The sequence below is a fragment of the Heliangelus exortis genome, chromosome 2 (assembly GCF_036169615.1).
Source record: "Heliangelus exortis chromosome 2, bHelExo1.hap1, whole genome shotgun sequence".
NCBI classification, from domain to species: Eukaryota; Metazoa; Chordata; class Aves; order Apodiformes; family Trochilidae; genus Heliangelus; species Heliangelus exortis.
The window spans coordinates 20,621,954-20,644,947 of record NC_092423.1 but is presented as its reverse complement, the minus strand read 5'-3'; the positions used below and the strand labels follow the sequence as shown (position 1 = coordinate 20,644,947).

Genomic DNA, 22,994 nt, shown 5'->3' with positions numbered 1-22,994 from the left:
GAGAAAGTGTTTCTACTGCCAAGTGTTTTGATGCAGTATGATTGCATATTAAATTAAAGCTTTTAAAATCTGTATTGGTTTTCAATATTTTCAACATTCTGTATTTTGATGTTTTCATGTTTTGTAACTTATTCAGTGCATCTACACAACTGCAAATGACTTATTCTTTCATTAATTTCTACTTTTCTGAAAAAAAATAATGTTTATATCTAAAAACTAATGAACCATAAATGCTTTGGACTGAATGAGACATTGTCAGTAGAATCAGCTCATGTTTTCTGAGCCCAGTATCTTTAGAAATATAAAGGAGCAGAATTAAACAATATACATAATAGAGTCTGCTGCTTCTCCATGATATAACCAAACAATAGGGAGTGAATAGCTTAGTAACTGATTTCAGAATCTAGTTAGTGTAAAAGGAGGTGAGATAGCTGAAGATGACTTGACAGCCGAGTAGCCAGACTTGAATATTTAAATACCTTCATTAGTGTTAGTCTTCTAAAGTTCTGAAGGATGAACACAAGAGCATCTTTTCCCCTTGTGTTTCTAAATTTAAAAATAAGCAACATTGTATACATCCTTATGCAGCCCTCTCTTTTTCTTGCTCAAGATACTAATACCTCCTATAGTGACTAAATTCTTGAATATAATTAGCATAATTATTGAGTAGTCTTGACAGTGTCCGTTCCAATTTAGTTCAACTTGTAAACAGAGCCAGAGAGAATGCAATAGAGAGGTTGTGTGTGTGAGAAGTCTGTAGTAAGATGATGGCAATTAATGAGGTTTTAATCACACTTTCTATATAGATGAACACTTTCTTTTTGTTAATCCATGTAACCTTTCATGCCCAGAATATCTTAGGACAATGAATGTGTCATATTAATTCTGTAATACATAGGAAGGAACTTCTGAATGTACATTTTGGAAAACATAAGAGGCTTTGCTGGCCTGTGGTGGAAGTTCTTTCTGTTTTGTTTTTTTGTACCTGGATTTTCAAGTCTTCTTAGCAAACTTTTTGCTGACTAACAGGAGAATTTTGCAGTCCTGAAGTAACACAAGACTTGTTGCAGAGACATATATTACTGTACAACACACTGTGTTAATATATGTAACTCAACTGATTTTATTAGTATACCTTTAATTTAATTCACTGAGACTTAATATGTCTGACATTGTTAGGACTGACATGTGAGGCCAATGAAGCTGAAGAAACTGTCTCAATTTTAAAGAATTGCCATTTTTTATTACAATATTCTGGCATAACTTCATTGGCAAAGATGGTTTATGTGTTGAAATTCTACACAAATTACATGCAAAATGTCATCCTTTCATACGTCAATGTGCTACCTATGGCTGTAATTATAGCAATGTGCACACATCACACTAATAACATGGGGGAAATCTGCAATACCACGGGATTCTCTTCTATTTGCCATAATTGCTGCCATTAGTAAAAGGACAAAAATGGATTTGCTTAGTCCATCAAAAGAAGTTATACAGTATTGATGGAATAAGAGTTATATAGCTGTATGTCTCAGAAAACTATGATTTTCAGCAGGGGTCTTGCTAAAATGATGCCTACTTCCTCTCCCATTCTGCTGAACAAATACATTTAAGCTGTTTGTCAGGTTGACAGAGCTCACAGGAATGTCCTTGTCATCTCAGAGTGAGTTCTCTAAAGAATTTTACCTAATCCTACATTATTTATTCACAAATCTTTTGAAAACCAGTAAATTGCAGAGCGTCGTTAATTCATGCCATTTTTTTATAGGCAACTTGCTTTTGTTCTCGCAGCAGGTGTGTAGGTGTTAGAAACAAGATAAGCCAGTAAACTAGCTAACTAAATAAAAAGCCTGTAACCAAAGAGCATTTGCTGCATGTGCTTGTCCTATTCTGTGAGTAGTTATGCCATTTGGAAATTGCCTTTGCTCCTGTTCACTAAGAATGGTAGTTAGGACATTATGGTAAGAAATTTCTAAGACATAAAAAACTGTATTTATGTGGGGAGCAAATTTGATCCTAAGTTGTCTGAGGTCATGAATCCAATAATGAAATGAAAGCAAGAGTTTTGAGAAAATCCCATTTTTAACATTCCTTTTTATAAACTTATTTCTTCTGTTACTTGTTTTCGAGGCTCAGTAGTAACTGTTCAAACTGATAAGATTTCTGCAAATTCTTGAGCTCAGATTCTTGCTTGATTATGCCAAGGCCCTTAACTAAGTGTAGAATGGAATAATAACAACAATAATAATTTTGTAAAAAACCAAGAATTTTAATTTGCTTATTTAATCAGTAAATTTATCATGCATCTGGTTCTCCTGTGTACAGTCTTACCATGTTAGCATGGTAAGTTACTTCAACCTGAGTTACCCCAGTGCCTCTGAAGGCTCTTCCTTACAGGCGTATCATCATTCTACAGTAAGAAGAGAGATGGTGGCTTATGAAAGTTGTGCATTAACTTTTTTCCTCCATTATTAAAAATCACAAAAAGACATACAATTGAATTTGAGCCAGAATGGCAGAGTCAATACATGAGACAAAAATAATAGTGATAGGTACACCGTTTCCTTTTTTTCCCCCCATCATTCTATATTATAAATTTTGGTGTAATATATTGTAGGGCTATGTAAATCTCCCAGCAGCTTCCAGCACTTGTAAAATCTTTTTTACATGCTAACTTATCTCAATAAATTGAATCAACTGAATCTGTTTGTACACTTGATTGGATAAAATGTATTCTTACTTTCAATTTGTAATTATTTATAAAACACCAAATTATGTACAGATAAGCCAATTCTGTGTTTGGAGGTTGAGTAATCCCTGGAATTAAATGCTGGAAGCTATTTCCTCATTATCTGAGGAATTGTATTTATTAGTGGAACAAATCTGGTCATAGTTAGCTTTGTTTTTCAGAGCAAATTCTAGAAAAGCTAAAGAAGGTGCATATTATCCTGTGTTTCCGGTTTTCAGTCATTCATATGAAAATAAGTATTTGAGACGAAAATTTGTGTAATTCTTATCTAAATAAAGTTGCATACTTTTCAATATTGGTTTGATAAATATATTTTTGATTTATGCAGAAAAATAAAATTTAATTTCATTAAAATATGATTTGGGTTTTTTTGTATTTGAGTATCTAATAGTAGGATTGATTTTGTAGTACTCAGCCTTGAGCATTGTACGTAAATCCATGTACTTGTACTTTATATTTTGGAGAAAATTTGTTTACAGTTTGCACGTCTCTCAAGTTGCTGTTTTCAGTTTAATTTTTTTTTTTTTTTATAGTTAGTATCAGTTCCTTTCAGCCCTTACTAAAACCTTTTCTCTTTAAGCTCATCACCTTGTAGGAAACATTACCAGCATTTTAGAACTCTGGATTTTTTGTCACTCTAACTTTAAAGGGTTCTGATGTCTCTGTTACCACAGGCTTACTGCTTCCCAGTTGCATTTGTTGAGCCAATTGAGGTGCTAATTATTCATTTCCACACTGAAGGTGGTTATTTAAAAGGTAATTTAAAGCACTGAAGTAGTTCCCACTGTTGCTGGGGAAATAGGCCTGTCATGGTAGTTTTCACAAACTTCCACTGCAATAATATTGTAATGTCCTGGTGATGTAAAATGGCAGCTTTGTAACAGTATCCCTCTAAGAGACCTGAGTGGAAGAATTTTTTTTCATCACAGTCTGAGGTAGGCCAGCTTTTTCAATTGGTAAAAATGTGGTGCATAATAAATGGGAATGAAAAAGTCTGCTCTCTATGGACAATTTTCCCAAAGAAAAATACGAGTTTTCTGTAGAGGCACTTGAAAAGATTTCTGTTTCTAATCTGTTGTCATATTTGAAAAAAGAAGCAATGTGTTGATGAAAAAAATAAATTCAGTTTTGTTGCAAAATTGCTCAGATAATGTAGTAATATAAAAGCCAGTTAAGAGTGCTTGAATGTATTATCTGTTGTAATAAAATACATTCTTCAGTAAATTATTATATCTTGCACAGCTAAACTAGAGACTGTTTTCATAAAATAACTAGTAAAATATGTGAAATACACTCAATAACATGATGTTTAGAGTTTGCCAAGAAGAACATGTACTAATTCCTATCCACCTCCATTGTTACCTTAAGAACAGCTCTCTCCATAGCAACTGAAAACTTTGCAAGGCAGCAATAAACTAATCCTCTCCAGACTCCAGAGCACCATCAAGGAATTTTAAAAACATTGGACTTCCAGCAGCTAAATACTTCTTAAGATTCAGAAGGCCACAAAGCTAGATACACAAGCATTCTTTTTCCCTTCAGGAGGTAAGAAAATGATGTTTAGAAGTAAGTGCAACCTTGTAACAATGATAGATATTCCTAACTGCTAACAGCAAAATATATGCAAACACCAAAAGATTTCCTAACATCTAAAAGCATACTAACTTTTATCTGGGTGAATTCCAATTTGAATTCAGCAGTTCTTAATGTTAAATAGTTTTTAGTAGAGATTCCATTAAAGCAAGACACATACTGCAGTTAAAAGGAGGTGAACTGATGTGTGGCTGTTTAACATGTGCACAATCATCTGAAAATGTATGGCACTGCCAGTGTCGGCTCATCAATAAATTGAAAACCTCTTTTGGAAGGCAGAAGTTAAACTCTTCTATGTTTTTTGCACTTTGATGTTGAGACTTGTTACATTATTGTTATTGTATGTGTTATATTAGGAAGGATAGTGACAAGGCAGATTTAGAGTAGACAATGTCTTTTGCATCAAGTTAACAAGGGAAACTTGCAGCTTCTGATGTATTCGTCTTGTTCATTCACTGAGTTCTATGAATGAAGTTATGACCTCTGTTTTGTAACTTTTTCATCTGATCATAGACTACCACTAATTTTTAAGTACCTCCTTTTCGTTCTTGTTTAGTGTTGTATAACAGCAGTTTACTAATATTGGTAAAGGGTTTTGAAAATAAAACTTAATCTGTGTCATTGCCGTGTAACATAATTACTGCACGTTCATATCAGAATTGGACTAGTAATCTGTATTTATAGTTATTTTTGCTACTAAAAACTTGCCTTATAATGGAGTGAAAGTGAAAGCTATGGTATTTTCCTGTTTTCTGAAGAGGATTATTAGTGAGTGTAATAACATAACCCTGAAAGGAAAAGCATACACTTCTATGAGGAGGGAAGGGTACTTTGAGTCAACCTCTTGTTGGTAATTCTACAGAAGTTTTAGGGCTATGGTTGTCTTAGTGTCCTGCTGCTCTGCACTGTAAAGCCCTTACAAGCTCCCTGTTGTTCAGAAACAGCTTGTCACTGCAAATCAGCTTAGCCAACCAATTAATAAATCCTTTCAAACATATTGCATTCACACTAATTAAAGGGTTGGGGTTTCTTTCCCCTTTACCATTCAGATTCCTCAGGTTTCGAGTTTAAGCTGTGAAGTGCAAGCAACAATTCAACAGTCAGTGCGGATCACGCACTGCAGGAAGAGGAGATGTGTTTTCTGACCAAGCATCCAGCTCTTGGGGTGGTATGTTCTGCTTTCATATTCAGCGTGCTCATTGCTGAAGGACAGCCTGGGGAAGAGCACGGGCAGGATGGCAGCTATGCTCCCAGCCGAGGCTCTCTGATGGAAGTTTTACGCGTTCTTTCAGCTGACAACACTGAGCTCCACATGAATAACTCACGAGAAGTGGTCAAAGTGTTACTGGAGAGAGCTGAGTGCCCACAGCGGATTTATGGCATGCGAGAGGATTGTAATCTGGTTAGTGCTTCCATTACTGAGGGATATCTTTACAGGATCGTCAGTGAGTGCTAAAATTATTTTTATAGTGGTGCCCTCCTGAATACAAAACCTAAAGATGTAAAGGACTTGCTGCAACAAAAAAACCTACTATAGTTTTTTTATTCTGAATTATTAATATTTATTGTTTGACCTCATGAAGATGTATTCCAAACATGACAGACATTCCTTAAAAGCACCACGCTTCAGTTGCGTAACACTTCTAAATTTCCTTTAAAAATTGCCAAGTGTTTATTTTTCAACAAAGATTTTTCTGCCTTACCCTGTTATGACTCTAAAAAATGAACTTGATTTTGGGTCACAGAGGATTTCCACTGTGCAAAGACATTGGTAAGAACTGGGCACTAGCTCTGCCACTTTTTTTGCTGTTGTTGTTGATTTTTGTTTATAAAAACAAAACCCAGACAGGATTGTCTCAGATTTATGTGCCATTTCATTGTAATATTTGAGATTTAGGGAAGAGTCTCTCTAAGCAGTTCAGGTCAAGGACAATCAAAGGCAGAACAATGAATCTACAAATCCAAACTGAAACTGGAAATAGTCCAGGGTACAGCTTCACAGGAGGTATGGTTGTCTAGCTGAGCTGGGACTGGTTTCAGAACTGACTCCTGATTTGACAAAAAAAAAGTAACAAGTGTAGTAAGCTCATAGGTTATGGTAGGAGGGAGATAGTGGTAAGTGAGCAGCTTAGTTGAATGGGACTACACAGGGCTTAGTCAGTTTTGGCTTTGATTAATATGACTCGAGCTCTGGCATTGTTCAGTGTCCTGCATACAGCAGAATGTCACTTTGTATCTGAATTATGAGGATGTCATAAAGATTAATGCTTTCACAAGATACTCTTCTTGGCAATCTGCCAAGCCAATGAAGCTGAAGTCTTTTTCTCCTGTTCAGTAGACAATTACTCAATTGGCTCTCTCTACAAATGCTCCATTTTTCATGTGAGCTTCAATATGAAATCTCATACATAGATAATGTAGGTACATTCCTTATTATTCCTTAAATGGTTAATTTTTATGCGGGAGATAGCAGTTTTTCTGTATACCAAATATGGACCCAGATCAAAAGCTGATAACGTATTAAACAGCAATGGGTATAGAGTTCTCCAAAACTTCACAAAACAGGAGCCTAGGCCATTGATCAGCCTAGACCAATTTATATCCTCTTGATATCTCCTCAAGGGTCACTCTTTGTGGGCTAACCATATACTATGGGGTAGCTGCATCTTTTACAATGCACCTGTTTCCTTCCAATTAGAAAGTTACTTTTCAATCATCACCATTGCAACAGAAAACAACAGACTCACTTATTATAATTTATCTTCTAGGAGTTTCGAAATGTTATAAAAGTCCTTGAAAATCTTCCACTATGTGTAGTATGTTTATTTTATTATCACTGAGTGTTTGAGTCTGGCTGACTAACCTGAGGTCTTTTGGGACACAGACAGCTACAATCCTCCTAGCTCAAATATTAATACTCAAAGACATGCATTAGGAAAAGTTAGTATTATAGATCTTGATAAACAGTGTAGGTGAGGTACAGTGGATCATACTGTAATCTAGTTTATTTACAAGCACTTATATTAAATTTGGCATTTACCATCCCCAGTTCTCTCTCTCTTTCTAGAGAAAAGAGAGATCTCTGCCTAGATTGAATATATATGAGAATTTTTGTTAGACTTGTTTCTATTTAAAAGTAGAAACTTAGTTCCTTGAAGTAACACTGGCTTTTGAATATGACAGTCTATGATTCTACTCAGCTTCTGTGTAGGAAAATGAATGAACACACAAGGTGAGCCACAACAATCCAAATATGCTTGTAGTCATGAACAATTTAGTCTGAAAAATTAGGATCTGGCTGGATTCATTAATTTATTCGAGTGCAGGTTGATTCTCCTATGGTACTGTCGTGTTGTGGCTTCTTCTCTGAAGTGTACAATAAGGCTACTCTACCATAATAGTTGAAATTAGCTGACATGCCAACATGATTGAAAAGGAGCCAGTTGGAAAAAAAACAACCAAACAAAACAGTTACACAATGAATGACAAGAGTTACAGCATCTCTTCAAGAAAGATTCTTTATTCTGGAACTCTGTATCTTGTTTTCCAGTCTGACACTATGTCTTTTCCATAGTCTTCTGGTCTAATTTTGAAGACTCACTTTTTTCTTGAGGTGGCAAAAGTTTCTGGAAAGTGCTTGTGCATCAAGAAAAATGGAGGGATATATATATATATATATATATATATACACACACACATATATATATATATGTGTGTGTGTGTGTGTATGTCCATATTTATATGTATGTATTAAGAAATTTGTGTTCAAATAGAAAGCCTGCACTGGGTGAGTGTATAATTTCAGTCCCTCTTGAAGTGCACTTGGGGGACTAAATGGTGTTGACACCTTGTGCTGGTTCTCTGCACTGGACCAAATTGTTCCAGTTTATCAGAATTCATTTGGAAAAACATAAAAATAGGTGTATTATTGTCTCTAAGCAGTGCAATTTAATATGATATAAATTCTGTTTGCATACCCTGAATTAATTACAGTCTAGAAGTAGTCTTTTTCTTATGGTATAAAAACATATAATGCACAGGCAAAAATATGAATAGCCCTAGCTCTTATCTAATATATTTATAACCAGAAAGAAAATCTGTTGAAGCCAGTGGAAGACTCTTGAGTCTCTACAAGGATTGATCAGAATTAGTCCTGTTTGGAGTAAACCTTAAATTCCCAGGATGCTTGACATTTCTTAAAAACAATTGGGTCTCTGGAAAAAAAACCCAAAACAAACAGTTTGACCCTCCTCCTGCCATTCAATCATCCTGCATCTTTGTAGGCTTAGGTACAATCCCTCAAAAGTAAGAGTTTAATTCTTCTGTTTGCCTGTCTAATTGTACTTGCAGATGACTGGCAATGTGTTACTTGAGTTTAATTCCTGTTTATTTGGGGTTTTTTTTGTAGTGCCTTGAACCAGATGCTTTGCTACTAATAGCTGGTGGAGATTCAGAAGGCCATCTCAGTGAAGAAGTATTTGAGAGAATTTCTCTTATTCTTCTCTACTACATTCTTCATCACAGAGATGTATGTTCTTCAGAACTAATCTTGAATAATAAGGATTATAAATTCTACCTACAGAGCATGCTTAGTTTAAGGCATGATGAAGACTGCTATTATTTTTCAAGGAATGAAACCGAAGATATTTTGGCTGCAGTAAGGAAACATTTTAAAACTTCTGAAACCCAGGTAAAAAAACAAAAACAAAACAAAAACAAAAAGCCCAATGTAATTTTATATTTATTAGTGATATAATGCCTTTAAGAAAGTTTAGATATTGTGTCAGTATAAAGATCCTCCAGAAAACTGCTAGACAGGCTGAATATTGCTCTTTTACTGTACATGCTGTTTAACACTAGACTTTTTGTTGACTTGCTTTTGCCTTGTTGCTATGTGGCACTTCTACAGGGTCCACTAAGTCCTGACTGGGGAATGGGATACAGTAGGGACCATTTTTAGTAGGTAATTTCAATGCAGTTGCTCTGCTTTGAGCAGATGAAACAGCATAGGTGCAAGATACTGTGTTTGGCTTCAAAGAAATTAAAATCCTTTCTCATATGTTATATATTATATATATATTAGTATAGATATACTGGCAGTGACTTTATTTGAATGGTATGAAGCAGAACAACTCCATAATGGTTCTGGCTGAATAGCAGAAATGTTGAGTCAATTTGCTGTGATGAGATCCTTACTAGGTCTTGACTTCCATACCTAACCAAACCAGGGCTGAATTAGGGATCTATCCAAAGACAGATTCATCTGAGACACATAGATTTGTGGCTAATTATTTACCAGCAAGAATGTGCCTTTTTAGAAAAAGTGATACAGACAAGCTTAAATTTAAAGTTAGGGGAGAAAAGTATATTGAATGTATTCAGCTAAAAACATCCTTTTAAAGTCAGGAATCATGTATCAAGTTTTCTTATCCCTGTTTATTTTTTCTTATCTCAAGGAGGGTCTATAAAATAATAGAATAATATACTAGAGATCACAATCTAAAGAAAAACTCTTTTCCTTATAAAGGCCAGTAAAATAAGTTTTTGCCAGATTAGATAAATTCTAAAGTACATATTAATCTTCTGTGAAAAACCCCTTAGATAATTTTATAATACACAGTTAAATTTGGTTTATTGAAGTTTGAATTTCCCATTTTCTTTTCCATTTAATTAGATTTTCATTTACTCCATTCTGTAGTAGAGTTTCCTACACAAACAGAGGAAGACTAGAAGTCCTGGCCATGCAGTAGAATTCTGAGGGCCTCCAGTTCCTCTTTCTGTGTTCTTTGTCTAATTGTTTCCCATTATAAATTATTCATTGACCAGTACTTTTGGTTCTGATGTTGGTGAAAGTGCTGATTTCCAAGAACTCCAATAGTATCTGGGCAACTGTAAAGAGTCAGCAGTGGGCATTTGGCATGTCAGGATAGAATAACAATCCATAAAGTACTTTATTGTGTGGTTTGTTTGTTTATCCTGGCAGTATAATCAGTTGTTAGGCCTGTTCAGTATCTGGGACTTCACCACTCACTGAAATGAGGGAAAAGAGGTTTTTGTTTTGGTTTGGGTTTTTTTATTAAAGGTACTCAAAGCATTACAGACTACCTAATGCTCAGAATGATGACTCTTGGGTTATAGAAAAGGGCGAGTGATGCTGGGTAGTAATAGAACAAAGGAATTTTCAGTGACTCTTTTTTTGGTTTCATTAAAAATATCGTATTCTCAGTTATAACACCTAATACATTATTTGAAATGAGAGATGAAGTTTTGAGTGGTGGCAATACAGTGGCTATTGGAAGGTCAAGAAAATAAATGCCAGGCTTCTCAGTTCAATGTTTAAGGATGAGTTTGTGTAAAATAATTACTGTACGGGCTCCTTAGTTGAATTTTCAGTTCAATGAAAGTAGGGGTTAGAGGCAGATGAACTTAAATAATTTTCATATTTTTGTTTGTTTGTTTCTGTCAAACCTCAACTGTTTGCTGTGAATGTAAACAAGGAAGGCAGAAATGGAAGAACACAAGGTGAAGTTTTCATGTAACTGAGAGGGCTGCACCCTGCTCTCTCAATTCAGTCCTGCAGGCTTACACACACAGAGGTGCAGAGGTGTTGCTGACTGTCTGCTGCTTATTGGTCACTCAGCAGGGTTGTCTCCCTATATCCGGAGAATTATATTTTCATATTTTCTCCAGATAACAGCCCCATAACAAACAATTGATTCCATCGAACAGATAGGAAACAAAAGACATTTAAATAATTTTTTTCTGAAGTTTGAGATAAAGAGTTAAAGTCAATTTAAACAATTTCTTGTGCTTTAAAAAAAATCCTGCCTTTGCTGCTGCTTTCTGGAGCTAGATATAGATGCAGCTGAGGGGGACACAGGGATAATAGAAACAGTGTGAAAGTTACACTAAGCAAAAATAACATCAGTAAGTATCTATACTTCTTCCCCGTCAGACACTGAGTAAAATTTCAGGCTTTTTTATTCTACTTTTTTTCTACTGAAAATATCCTCTGTTTAGCAGTCGCTGTCCTGCTGTCAGTTACAGCTTAAATCTTCATATTTTTTCTGTTCTGGATGTCCGTGAAAGTGCTGTCTCCAGTTTCTCCTCCTGTCACTGTCATTATTTAAATGGAAGTGATCGGGGCTGTCTTCATGCAGTTTTCTTCTGATTTCAGTGTGTTGATGTGAGTACTCTGGAGAAAAATGCTGATATAATGGGCAGAGATGGTGCTGATGAAAACACTCTTCCACGCCTGGCTGCTTTAATCATTACTCTGGCTTTTCAAGGAGTCTGTATGGGGAAAGCAAGTTTGCCATCTCCAGAATTCTTTATAAAATATATTTTTAATTCTCTAAACAGTACCACTGAGCTCCAAGTGACAGGTAAGCTATTTATTTGTCTCTAGTTGCCTTTGCAACATATATTTGATATAAACTATCTTTAAATGCCCAAGGGACTTTTTGCACTTCACTGTAGATTTTAATGCCGGTTCATTTTGGGACTGTCAAGAAGAATCTTCTAAATCAAAAACAAAGGTTGGAACATAAATTCATTTTTTAAAATAATTCTCTGAGAGGTATAAACCAAACTGTTACTGAGATTATTAAATGTGTGCTGTCACATTAATTTATTACTGAATTGCTCAGCACAGTCTGAACTAACCAAGAGAATGCTGAGCACAACAGTGTACCCAAGAAAGCAGAGTTCACTGGGTAATCATTTACACTGCTTCCTTATGCAGATTTTTATACATTGCAAGGTCTATTATGGGGTGGATGGAATAATTCATATACAGTAGTCAAATTGGACACCTCAGTCATGCACAGCTCAGAAGAGATGGAATAGACACAGGCCACTCTGTTTTGTCCAAATGATTTCTGATGTCTGCCTGCTGCAAATGAAAACATCTTAATGGTTTGTGCATCCCTACACAAACCATTGGTCTTAGTACCCTGTCAGTGAGTCTAAAATATGTGAAGTTCATTTTCTACAAGATCTCTGTTGCTAGATGTACTAGAAATGTAAATAAAATATCGGAGAGTTCTGTTTCATCCAAAAATAAATTAAAAAAAAAGTAGAAAACACAATTGTTGAGCTCTCAGCAGCTGCCATTAAGTTCTGTAAAACAGTCTGCATATTTAGCAGTTTAAGAAGCTGAACCATTCACTCAAGAGCCTACTATAGATTTAGAAGATTATTATAAGGCATCTATTTTTCCTTGTTTGTAGTGACTGCTAATAGCAACACTTTACAAACTTTTAGAGTAATTTTAAAAGGCATATTAAGTATGGGTTAAAGCAGCTTTACAAGTTGAATTAAACATAGGTAACAACATTTTTGCCACTCTTAGGTTTCACAGAGGTACATTGAATCACAAAAGTGAATCATAAAAAAAGAACAAAATCCTCAGATCTAAACTTGGAATCCTAGATTACACTTGTGTAAACTGGTTTTCCAGCAAAACCCTTCCTTTAAAATTGCCCAGCCAGATCAATATATGGTGAATCTAGGCCCCAGTGATGACAACAGCAAGACTTTATGTTTGGTGGTGTTAGGGTGTCATTCAGAGAAGCAGAAGAATATTCTTAACCAGTTTATTACAGTATAAGTATATCTTAAGTCTGAGATAATTCAATTTTTCCTTTAAATTTATTTAAATACTTAGTAATAACTTCAGGACAGTACTGTGTAAAACCCAGAAAATTAGATTTCAGTACATTTAGAAAACAAATCTTGCTTCAGCTCCATTCAGATCTGTTTGCTCAAGACAAAGAAAGTAGGCAAGTGTCTTATCACAAGCCATTTGCTTTTTTTTGAATAGCAACATTAAAAAAAATAAAGGATTATCACACGGAAACATTCTAATCTCATTGATCTAAATTTCTTTGAAATTCATTTGTGGACTGCTTTTTGTTTCAATGGACTAATTAGGTTTACAGAAGCTATCACTGTGGCTTCATCTTGAAAATGCAAGGGTGAGGGAAGGTGATGAGTAAGACCCCTCATATAACCAAGCATTTCATCAGCAGGTTGACTCATTGCACTCAGGTTATGTCATGGGATACATGCATGGTCTCAGGTTTCAGCGAGGGGTCCTGACACCCTCCTTCCTACTTCAGAGCTGTAAGAAAATATACTTCTAGATTAGAAACTTGGCCAAAGGAAAGAGAAAATCTGGTGCCTCGTGTTCCACTTCTGCAATGCAAAGGGAAGCACACCATCTGGAAGATTGCTTCCAGGAGACCTGATAAAGGATCTGTGTTCCTGGTCTTTCTGGACCATCAAAATACCTGCCTGTGGCATCTCAGCATGGTGTTCCATTCGTGTGAGAAAATGATGAAGCTATTTAGCAGTAATTTATAGATAAATTAGTCATAGACCAGTGACTGAAGCTGAGTTGCATTTCAGTCACATCTTTTTTCCTCTGAGATAGTCATAGGCAAAAAATTTAACTGTGGTACTGTGAATAAGGAAAGGCTGGGTATATAGGTGTATTGAACACCTAGAAGTGCTCAGTGGAAATTACTCAAAATGAGAAAAGAAGTATTAAAATGAAAAGTTGAATTAATGCCAAAATTAACAAAATTTTTTAAATTAGTTTTTGTTTTATACTTTTAAATGTGTATTTTTCCCATGGTAACATATCTATTTTCCAATCAATTACTAGAATTAGAAGAACTCCTAAACCTGCTTACAGCCAAGATCTGCACTGCAAATGGGCACAGTCACAAAAGACAACGTTACAGCACTGCAACCAGAGAGACAGTAGCCAGAAATATTCTGGTCAAGGCAAACCATACCAAAGGAAATGATCTCAAGGATTATTTTGAAGATCGTGAAAGGAACACACGTTGGGACCAGGTTAATTTGTTTTTATGTTATTATAGTATTGATCACAGAATTTCAGTGATAAAAGTTCAAATAGGTTTGCAAACACTACATTTTTTCTGACATAAAATTTATTATTTTCAAAAAGTAGTGTAGACACTACATTTTCTCTCTGTATTTGTTTAAATATTTATTTTTTAAAATATTTAAATAATAATCTGGAAAAACCTTATGGACTGAATGTGTGAAAGTAGCTAGGACGAACGAACAGAATGTTTAGTCTTGCACAGAATCAGGTGTTTCTTCAAGACAGGGAGCACTTGTCGTGCATGACTTCAATATTTTCATGTGTTTATTCAAGATTTCTTGTGCTCTTATGTCTCAGAGCTTCTAGTAAATTGAAGTCTGTACAAATATAAATTTTTTATAAAATGCTTTTGTAAACATAAGATTGGGTATTTCCAAACACTTTTCATAGCCATCTGTGGGGTGCAGAAGTCTCCTTTATAAAGTATATTGTCCTAAAGAAAGAAATGTAGATACTTCCCCATATCCTCTTGGAGGTGTTTGAAAGACAGTGGCTCATTGCAGATGATTTTATCCTTATCCTAAATATTAGAAAATAAATAAATATTTTTTGTAATAGCGATTAGGATGGTAACTCACTTTCATCCTTTAGACTGGAAGACAAAAGGCAAAAAAGAGACTTCAAAGAATATACACTGTATCTTTTGATGTATAAATTTGAAATACTTCAAGGAATGTTTCTGTTGTTTTCAGTTCTTTACAATTTGAGTTAACTACAAGACAATGTTTCTTCTCCGTTTAGGAGAATGAGACGTATAAAATTGACTTTTGCTGTGTGTTCATTTTATGATGTGGAACAGAGATGAATGACATCTGGTTAAATACCGTTCTGATAAGTATTTATTTCTGTAATTTTGCTGCAACTGGAAAAACACAGCATATCAATAGGTTTATTTCTTTCCAGAGGACCAGAAGTAACATCCATGCTGATCAGCATAATGATTTAAATTTAAAGGGGTCTCAGAATAATTATAAAATTGTTTCTTCTTCTTATAAATTATGTAGAATAGAAATCAATAGTGACACAATCTGTACATGAAATAATATTCTTCTCCAGCAATAAAAGAATTTATAAACCACAGGCTATTTTTTCTTTAACTTTTGAGTCTGACTGTAACTCAAAAGATAAGTTTGCAGGGGAGTGGTCTGAAGGCTTGGGGGTTAAACTAAGAACCAAATATTCTTCATAGATGAAAATAAATCACAAAGAAACATCTAGAGAGAAGATAAGTGGTCTTCTCTATTAACTCTTAGCTTCTCTTTTCTATTTCATTCCTCTTCTTTCTAGCTATGCCTTTGTTTCTTTGACATATAATTCCATTAGGAGATTTTGAGTTTTAGTGTGGTATTGCTAATTTTGTCACCTGCTTTCTGTATTTATCTGTGATAGCATTGTGCTCCATTAGTAGCAGATGCTGCTACATACAAGGCACTGACTTGTTTATGCCTTGTGTTTTCTTAACTAGATTAAGATCTGTAATTTGATTTTTATATAGAAAATATGTTTTGAAAGATAATTACAGAAAAAGTGGCACTGCTTTCTAAGTCATCATTGTCTCTTCTGATTTAAAAAATGCCTATAAAACAGGTAAGTAGGAGGTATCCAGTAAGAGTAACAATATTAAATTCTGTTAAGCTGTGTTAGAGTATCTCTGTATTCATTTATCATTCCTCCTTAGAGAAATATGAATTTTGGAAACCAAAATCACTCATCCTTCCAGTTTTTCACATGACAATATCCAAATTTGATTTACTTTTTCCTTCAGTATCATCCTCTAGTGATACACACATACTTGTTTTACTATTGAAGATAATACTCTTCCTCCCTACATTAACAAGTCTAAGTTTTGCAAAGGGAATAGATGCAGGTGCCCATGCCTCCATATTTATAAGAACATTTTACTAAATAAGAATTAAGAATTATTTGTCTGTGACTATAATTGTATATCTCTATTTTTCCTGTAACTCCCATTAGACAGACTGAAGGTACCCCCACCCCTTCTCTTCAAACTGAACAAGCTCAGGTCGCTCAGCCTCTCCCTGCACATCATTTTTTGCAGTTTCTTAGTAATCCTGGTGACCATCCAGGATTTTTATTTTTTTTTTTTTTTTTTTACTTTCTCCAGTTTGCCAAGGTCTTTCTTATACTGCTAGTTGTCATAGCATCATGGAATGGTTTGGATTGGAAGGGACCTTAAAGATCATCTAGTTCCAACTCCCCTGCATGGACAACCAGTTCCATTGTCTGAACACACTCACAGAAAAGAATTTTTTACTAATGTCTAGCCTAAATCTACTCTCTTCCAGTTTAAAGCCATTATCCCTTGTCCTACCACTCCATGTTCTTATAAAAAGTCCCTCCCCAGATTTCCTGTAGCCCTTTCAGGTACTGGAAAGCAGCTATAAAATTTCCCCACAACCTTCTCTTCTCCAGGCTGAACCAACACAGCTCTCTCAGTCTGTCATCATAGGATAGGTCTTCCAACCCTTTGATCATTAACCTGGACATAGTCCAGATGTTCTGGGTGGAGAAAAATCTTTTTCCAACACCTGTTATCTATATTCTTCCCAATGCAGCCCAGTATGCAGTTAGATGGCATTGCCACAAGGGCACACTGGTGACTTATGTTCAAGTTGTCTGCGAGGACCCACCCCAAGGGCTTTTTCTATAAAACTACCTCCCAGTCACATATCCCCAGCCTTTATTGATGCATGTGGTTATTCTGTTTGAAAAACAATAAATTTGTCTTTGCAGATCTTCATGAAGGTCTTGTCAGCCTGTTTCTTTGACTTCTCCCTTGAATAGCAGCCATGCTTGTCAGCATATTGACTACTTGTCCCATTTGGATTTCATCTGTGAATGTGGCATGATGCTCTTTGTTCCATCACTCAGGTCACTGGTGAAGGCCTTAAAAAATATCACTGAGGAATGCTGGTCATATGCTGTACTGATCAGTGAGGAATGTTGGTCATAACCAGCCATGAGCTAGGCTTCATGCTTGATATCAATTTTTGGTGTTTCCTGCTCCTAGAGAGAAAGTGGCTGTTTCAAACAGACAAATGAAAGGTCTTCTCTATTATGGTAGTTCTGAATTGTCATCACATTCTCCTTCTGCTTGGAGGGACAACAGACTAGAACCAGGTGGTGAAGACCTAAATGTGATAATCAGAATAAATGTATCACTACTCAATTAATTCAGTTTCTAAATGAGCTACAGGGCATACATTCCTTTACTAATGTATGAACAAAGGCAGGAAAATGTTGCTTTTTAAATTGTATTATTTAGAATTAGTGATAATTACAACTTTTTAAATTAAATAGTCCTTTCAAAAAAACTTAAGTTTCAGTGATTAAATATTGTTTAGGAATTCCTTGGTTCTCAGTTGCCAAATACTTTAAATAAGAGAAATAAATATTATATTTGAATTAAATTAAATCACAACTAACTAGATGAGATTAAGAAATAAATATTATTCCTTTAAGTAAGACAGCATTTTGATCTGGACTTCTTTTTAAAAGTTCTTACAGAAATTGGCACTAGAACTAATCAAATGCTTACTTTTATCTGGAGATGAAAACCCAGTTCTTCAAGAAAATTTTTGAAAACATGAATGTTCTCAAGAGAAATTCCTTCTTTTGACAGAGATGTTTCTAAAAAGAGGAAACAACAGTTGAAATTCTTAAAGGCTGGACCAGATGATCCTTGAGGACAATCAACCTGGCATTCGATGAGTCTTATAATAATAACAAGTTATTATTAGAGACAAGAGTCTCTAATAATAACAAGTATTAAGTAATCTTTAAAGCTAATACAGTCTGTGAAACTTCAAGTATGCTTACCTTAAAGTAACGTGCCATTTTTAAAAGAATTGAAAAAACAATTTAGTTTCACATCTTGCTAAAGATACAAACATACAGCACATGGATAGATTTCACTACTACCTTGAGACAGGTACAGTAACTTACATCAATAGGAAAGAATATGATTTGTGTTAGCATTAACATATTTTCATTAGCATGCATAATAATAAAACATGTAGGGATATTATTGTGTCAGATCCTCATGATATTAACAATCATTGATAGAAATTGTGCTGCTTCATTCCAAAGATTCTGATCTTTTTGAAATGTATCAAAGTATCAAGTTTTAATTGAGACAAAATAATTAGAAGTAATTGAAGCACTTTAATGAGAAAAGATTATATTCAAAACAAACTATTTCAGGTTGGTTTATTCTAAGATTTTTTATTTTCTAAGATTTCCAGTTTAGCAGCTTTAAATGCAGACATATGCAACAAATTCACTAACTGTGTACTTTTCTCTATAGGTTTGTTTCTCTGCCAGTGAACTTCTGAAGATATTTTCTAGAAACAGTTCTTCCTCCATTTCTGAGGACCACTTCAAGCAAATCAGTCCAGCTATCATTCAGCAACTATTAAGTTGCTCATGTCAGTCTCCTGATTCCAAGCGGGCAAAGCTTCTACCAACAACTTTGGAAAGTGAGTAGCACAGTATGGTGAAAATTCAGGTGAAGGAGTGCAGGGGCTTAACTTCTGGAGAAAGTTCATTTATTAATAATCTAAAATAGAAGATCATGAGATTTCTGCCCTCTGTTATTTATGTTGTCTTTAATTTCATAGCATGCAAGTCAGATAATGGTACTACACTGATAAGTGACTGGTCCTTATCAATGTCTTGCTGGGCAGCAATGACCTGTTCTGTGGATTTTTCACCAGGTTCATTCTAGAAACTATATATGGCTCATACATATATATATATATATATACACGTATATATATATTTTCCTGTAACCAATCCCTAGTCCCCTCAATCAAGAAAAATTAATCTGAGTCTGATCTGACCTAAGGGCTTCTTAACGTAGTTCCTGGTTTGTTTGGTTTTTTTTTAGTTTAACCCAGCAATATCTATATATCTATCTGGGTAATGTTACAAAAAAAAAAAAAAAGTTCTGGTGTATTACAGAGGGCATTAATTTCTAGTGGGGAATCAGGGAGCCCATAATGGGTAAAAAGGAATGGACATCTAACCCTAATAATTTGCAAGTTGAACATCACTTTCAGGCTAAAAATCAGTGCCTTCATTAATTTTATCCTAATATCTACATGGTCACCTCTGGATGTTTAGATCTTTTAGGAGCTAGCTGACAATCCTTATGAAACAGCACTTTTCATGTCTAAATTCTAACTCTACTTTAAGCTAGAATTACCTGAGCTAGCATTCCATGGTGTACAGACGAATTTGTCTATGAGTGTGTATTAAAAGAAAAATTTAGATATGGGCATGCAAGGACACTCATGGATGTCAGAAGAATAGTTATAGGAGAAAGAAAGATACAGAATAGGAAGAATAGTTACAGTCCTCCAGAAAGCAGGAGTCCTTCTTTCTCATATTATCTCACTTCTCATTACCTGAACACCTTGCAGTCTTTCTTGCTTTTATCTTTTCTATGCTACATGGATCTGCCCATTTTTCAGATAGGGAATCAAGGGACAATGAAAAAAGGGATCTTACCTGGGTCATACACAAGGTTCATGGCAAATTTAGGCTCAGTGAAATTATCCCAAGTCTAATGCCATCAGCCCAATCAATACATTTTATTGGTCTCATAAAGGTGTGAGATCTGTCTAGATGAGAAAAGCTGAACTGTTCAAACACCAAATAGAATTAATAATAAATTCTCTGTGCTTTTTGACAAAGTAAGGTTTCCACAACCACGGGGGCACTTCTGCTGGCTTTAGACAAAAGACTTAGGTTTCTCCTATGTGTGACCCAGTGACCTGAGCATAGGCTCATTAATTTTATTTTCATTTCTATTTTACTGGCAGGCTGTGCTGTTTTCCTAAGTCACCAAGGCCTGACCATCCATAAGTATCTGCTATAACTTTGTATTTGGATGTGCAATCTGTGAAATTTACTGTCTGATTTTACGAGTTGCTGAACCCTTGCAGTGCTATTAAAATGTGAAGCATTAAGTGGCACTTTTGAATACTTGGCATTAGTCTCTCTATATCTGTTTCTCATCAGTGTTTTACCTCCATTGTAAGACTTTGATACAGCTTAACCAGGATTCATGTTGTGCAGAAGGCTGGAGATGTGAGTAGCACATAGAATTATAAGAGTAACCTTCCAAAAATTTCAGTAACCTGGGAAAAATAGATTGGTGGTCCTGATGCAGTAACCAAAGGAGTATTTATCCACAGCACATTTGTACACATCATTTGGACCCAAAAGTTCATTCTTACAACTGAAATTAGATGCCTACATTCATCTGTGGTTTTAGGCCTTTGTTTACTGAACATGATTTGGTTAATAGTGCAGTGTTGACTCAAGATACACAAATGTGGCATGTGAGGATATAGAATAAAAAGCATAAAGCTGTTAAGAGAGGAAACAAATGCAGACCAGCATTCATTGTGCTGCTCCAAATGTCTCTCAGTCTCCACAGTCACAGGCTATCTAGCTCTTTAAGTTCTGAAATTTGGAAGCGTTAAACTGTATTACCTGTACAGCCAGAAAAAATGGATGATTTTTAGGCTTCTAATTCTGTCATCTGTGTCACACATAACTAGAAAAATCTGTATGGCACAGTGAATCAAGAAAATCTGTATGACACAATGAATCACTTCTCCTCTGTGTGCTTGTACAGGAAAGTGGAAAAACATATGCTGAAAAAGAAATACACACACAAAACAATTACTCAAACACAAATTCAAATACTGAATTATTAAAGATAATTTTGTTTTGTTTCTTCTTCTCTCTCTCTTTTTTTTTTTTTTTTTTTTTTTTTCCCCTACAGAATATGGATACAGCACTGTTGCTGTCTTACTTATTACTATTGGATCTATGTTTGGTACAACTCTTATTTTATTTAACTCCTGTCAAGAAACATATACGCTCATTTTACAGCTGTTTGTTGGTCTGGCTGTTGGGACCCTTTCTGGAGATGCATTGCTACACCTTATTCCTCAGGTAAATAGTACAAATATTTGTGGTTTTAAAGTGTTGACACCTACATCTGTGCGTGCACAAACACAGAGATAAAAATTTCATTTAAACCTGGCCAATGCTAATCTGTTCAAAAATAAAGCTTTCAGTGAAATCTGTTAACCAACTACCCAGCATTCAAATTACATTTGCAATTTTTAATTCAGAGAGATACTGCAAGTAGTACAAAGCAGAAATCAATGACTGATGAATTCAGAGAAGATAAGGTTCATATTTTCAAAAAAATAGGAAATCCACATTTCTTTTCAGAAAATCCTCAAGCCCTACACGAGACAAGTTTCTAGATGTGTATGAAATTCTTTTGTGAGGCAGATCCTGTAATGAATTTCAGGAGAAATTGTTCAGAGGTCTTACAAGGCATCCACAGTCCCCCCTCATACCTTTTCAGTCCCCTGTAAAAACTGTAGTAAAAATGAGTGCTGTGGTTTTTTCCCTGAAATAATGACAAAAGAATAGGGTAGCATGTAAATCAGAAACAGATTTTCCTTTGTGTATTCTTATTTATTTATTTATTTATTTAGTCCCCTCCAGTATGACAAAACTGTTATGAGCAGACTTCAACTTGTCTGAGAGCTTCACAACTTCATTTGAGATTCTGTTTAAAATGTTCTTCATGATCAATATATATGGAAGAAGAACTGGGAGTGTGGTTTAAGGAAGGCAATTCACAGTGAATGGCACACAAATGTTTCTTAAAGAAACACCTTTTATGTGTGAAAGTGTTCCCTACCAGCTTCAAGGGACATTTCCAGTATTTAAAGTGCCCAGTTTAGAGCAAAGGAGGGCTACTATACTGTGCCACTGGGGAAAAAAGGAAGCACACCCACCAGAAGAAAGATTTATGAATCACTTTAAATATGAAGGTCACATCTGAAGATGATGCCAGTAAATTTTTAGACTTTGAAGATCAATATAATGCAAAATATACTAAATATTTAACATAAATGTCAATTTCAAAAATCTCTCTGGAAAAATATTGTTCCTTTCAACACTGAGATATAATGAAATGTAGCAGAGGCTCTTAATGATTAATTTCATCCATCTGCTATCCAGCTGATTAGTTCAAAATACAATTTAAATTTGAAAGAGATGGAAAAGAAAATTTTGCAAATAAATTGAATTAGAACATGGTACTCTAGCAAAAAAACCCCAGATTTCCAGTTTAATTTTGTTTTTACTTTATCTCTTTATTTTAGACTCTCGGTTTGCATAAACATGAAGCACAAGAAGTAGAACATTTCTATGAGGGTAAAGAATATATTTGGAAACTTTTGGGAATAATTGGAGGAATTCATGGATTTTTTCTGATAGAAAAGTGTTTCTTTCTTTTGGTAACACCACGTGACCAGGTAAAACTTGTAAAATTTATCCACAAAAAAAATCTCTTTTATTTTGAGATTTTTACAGAACACAAAACGTTACAGTGATTCTGGAAAGCAGTTACTATTTGTGTGAGTTAAATGAAGCACTAGAAATAGCTTTGCAAAGTGTTCCTACCAGCCTGACCTTCACTTTCTATTTTGCTCCAGCCTATGGGTTTCGTATGCTTCATGGATGTGCTCTACATGTTTTTAACTCAATTTAACTGGCTGTGTTCCATAAGCATACTTTCATGACTATCCCTGGAGTAGGAGGAATTGTATCAGCATGAAAGATTAGTGCTGGTTGCTTAGGTTCTGTTTGGAGAGGAGGAAGACATAGGTG

At 35.0% G+C, this 22,994-nt stretch overlaps 1 protein-coding gene across 3 annotated transcripts in view; it reads left to right on the top strand.

Annotated features, from left to right (window-relative positions):
• Positions 1-4,116: 4,116 nt before the first annotated feature.
• SLC39A12 (solute carrier family 39 member 12) overlaps positions 4,117-22,994 on the top strand; it is a 32,289-nt gene continuing 13,411 nt past the window's right edge. For 2 of the 3 annotated variants that reach the window (XM_071738661.1, XM_071738660.1), the window contains exons 1-8: positions 4,117-4,297; positions 5,395-5,747; positions 8,754-9,035; positions 11,523-11,730; positions 14,016-14,209; positions 18,592-18,763; positions 21,082-21,254; positions 22,487-22,639. In XM_071738661.1, coding sequence (XP_071594762.1) covers positions 5,478-5,747; positions 8,754-9,035; positions 11,523-11,730; positions 14,016-14,209; positions 18,592-18,763; positions 21,082-21,254; positions 22,487-22,639 — 1,452 coding nt within the window. In that variant the 5' untranslated portion in view covers positions 4,117-4,297; positions 5,395-5,477. The remainder of the gene's footprint in view (positions 4,298-5,394; positions 5,748-8,753; positions 9,036-11,522; positions 11,731-14,015; positions 14,210-18,591; positions 18,764-21,081; positions 21,255-22,486; positions 22,640-22,994) is intronic. The other variant, XM_071738662.1, reaches the window with a different exon arrangement.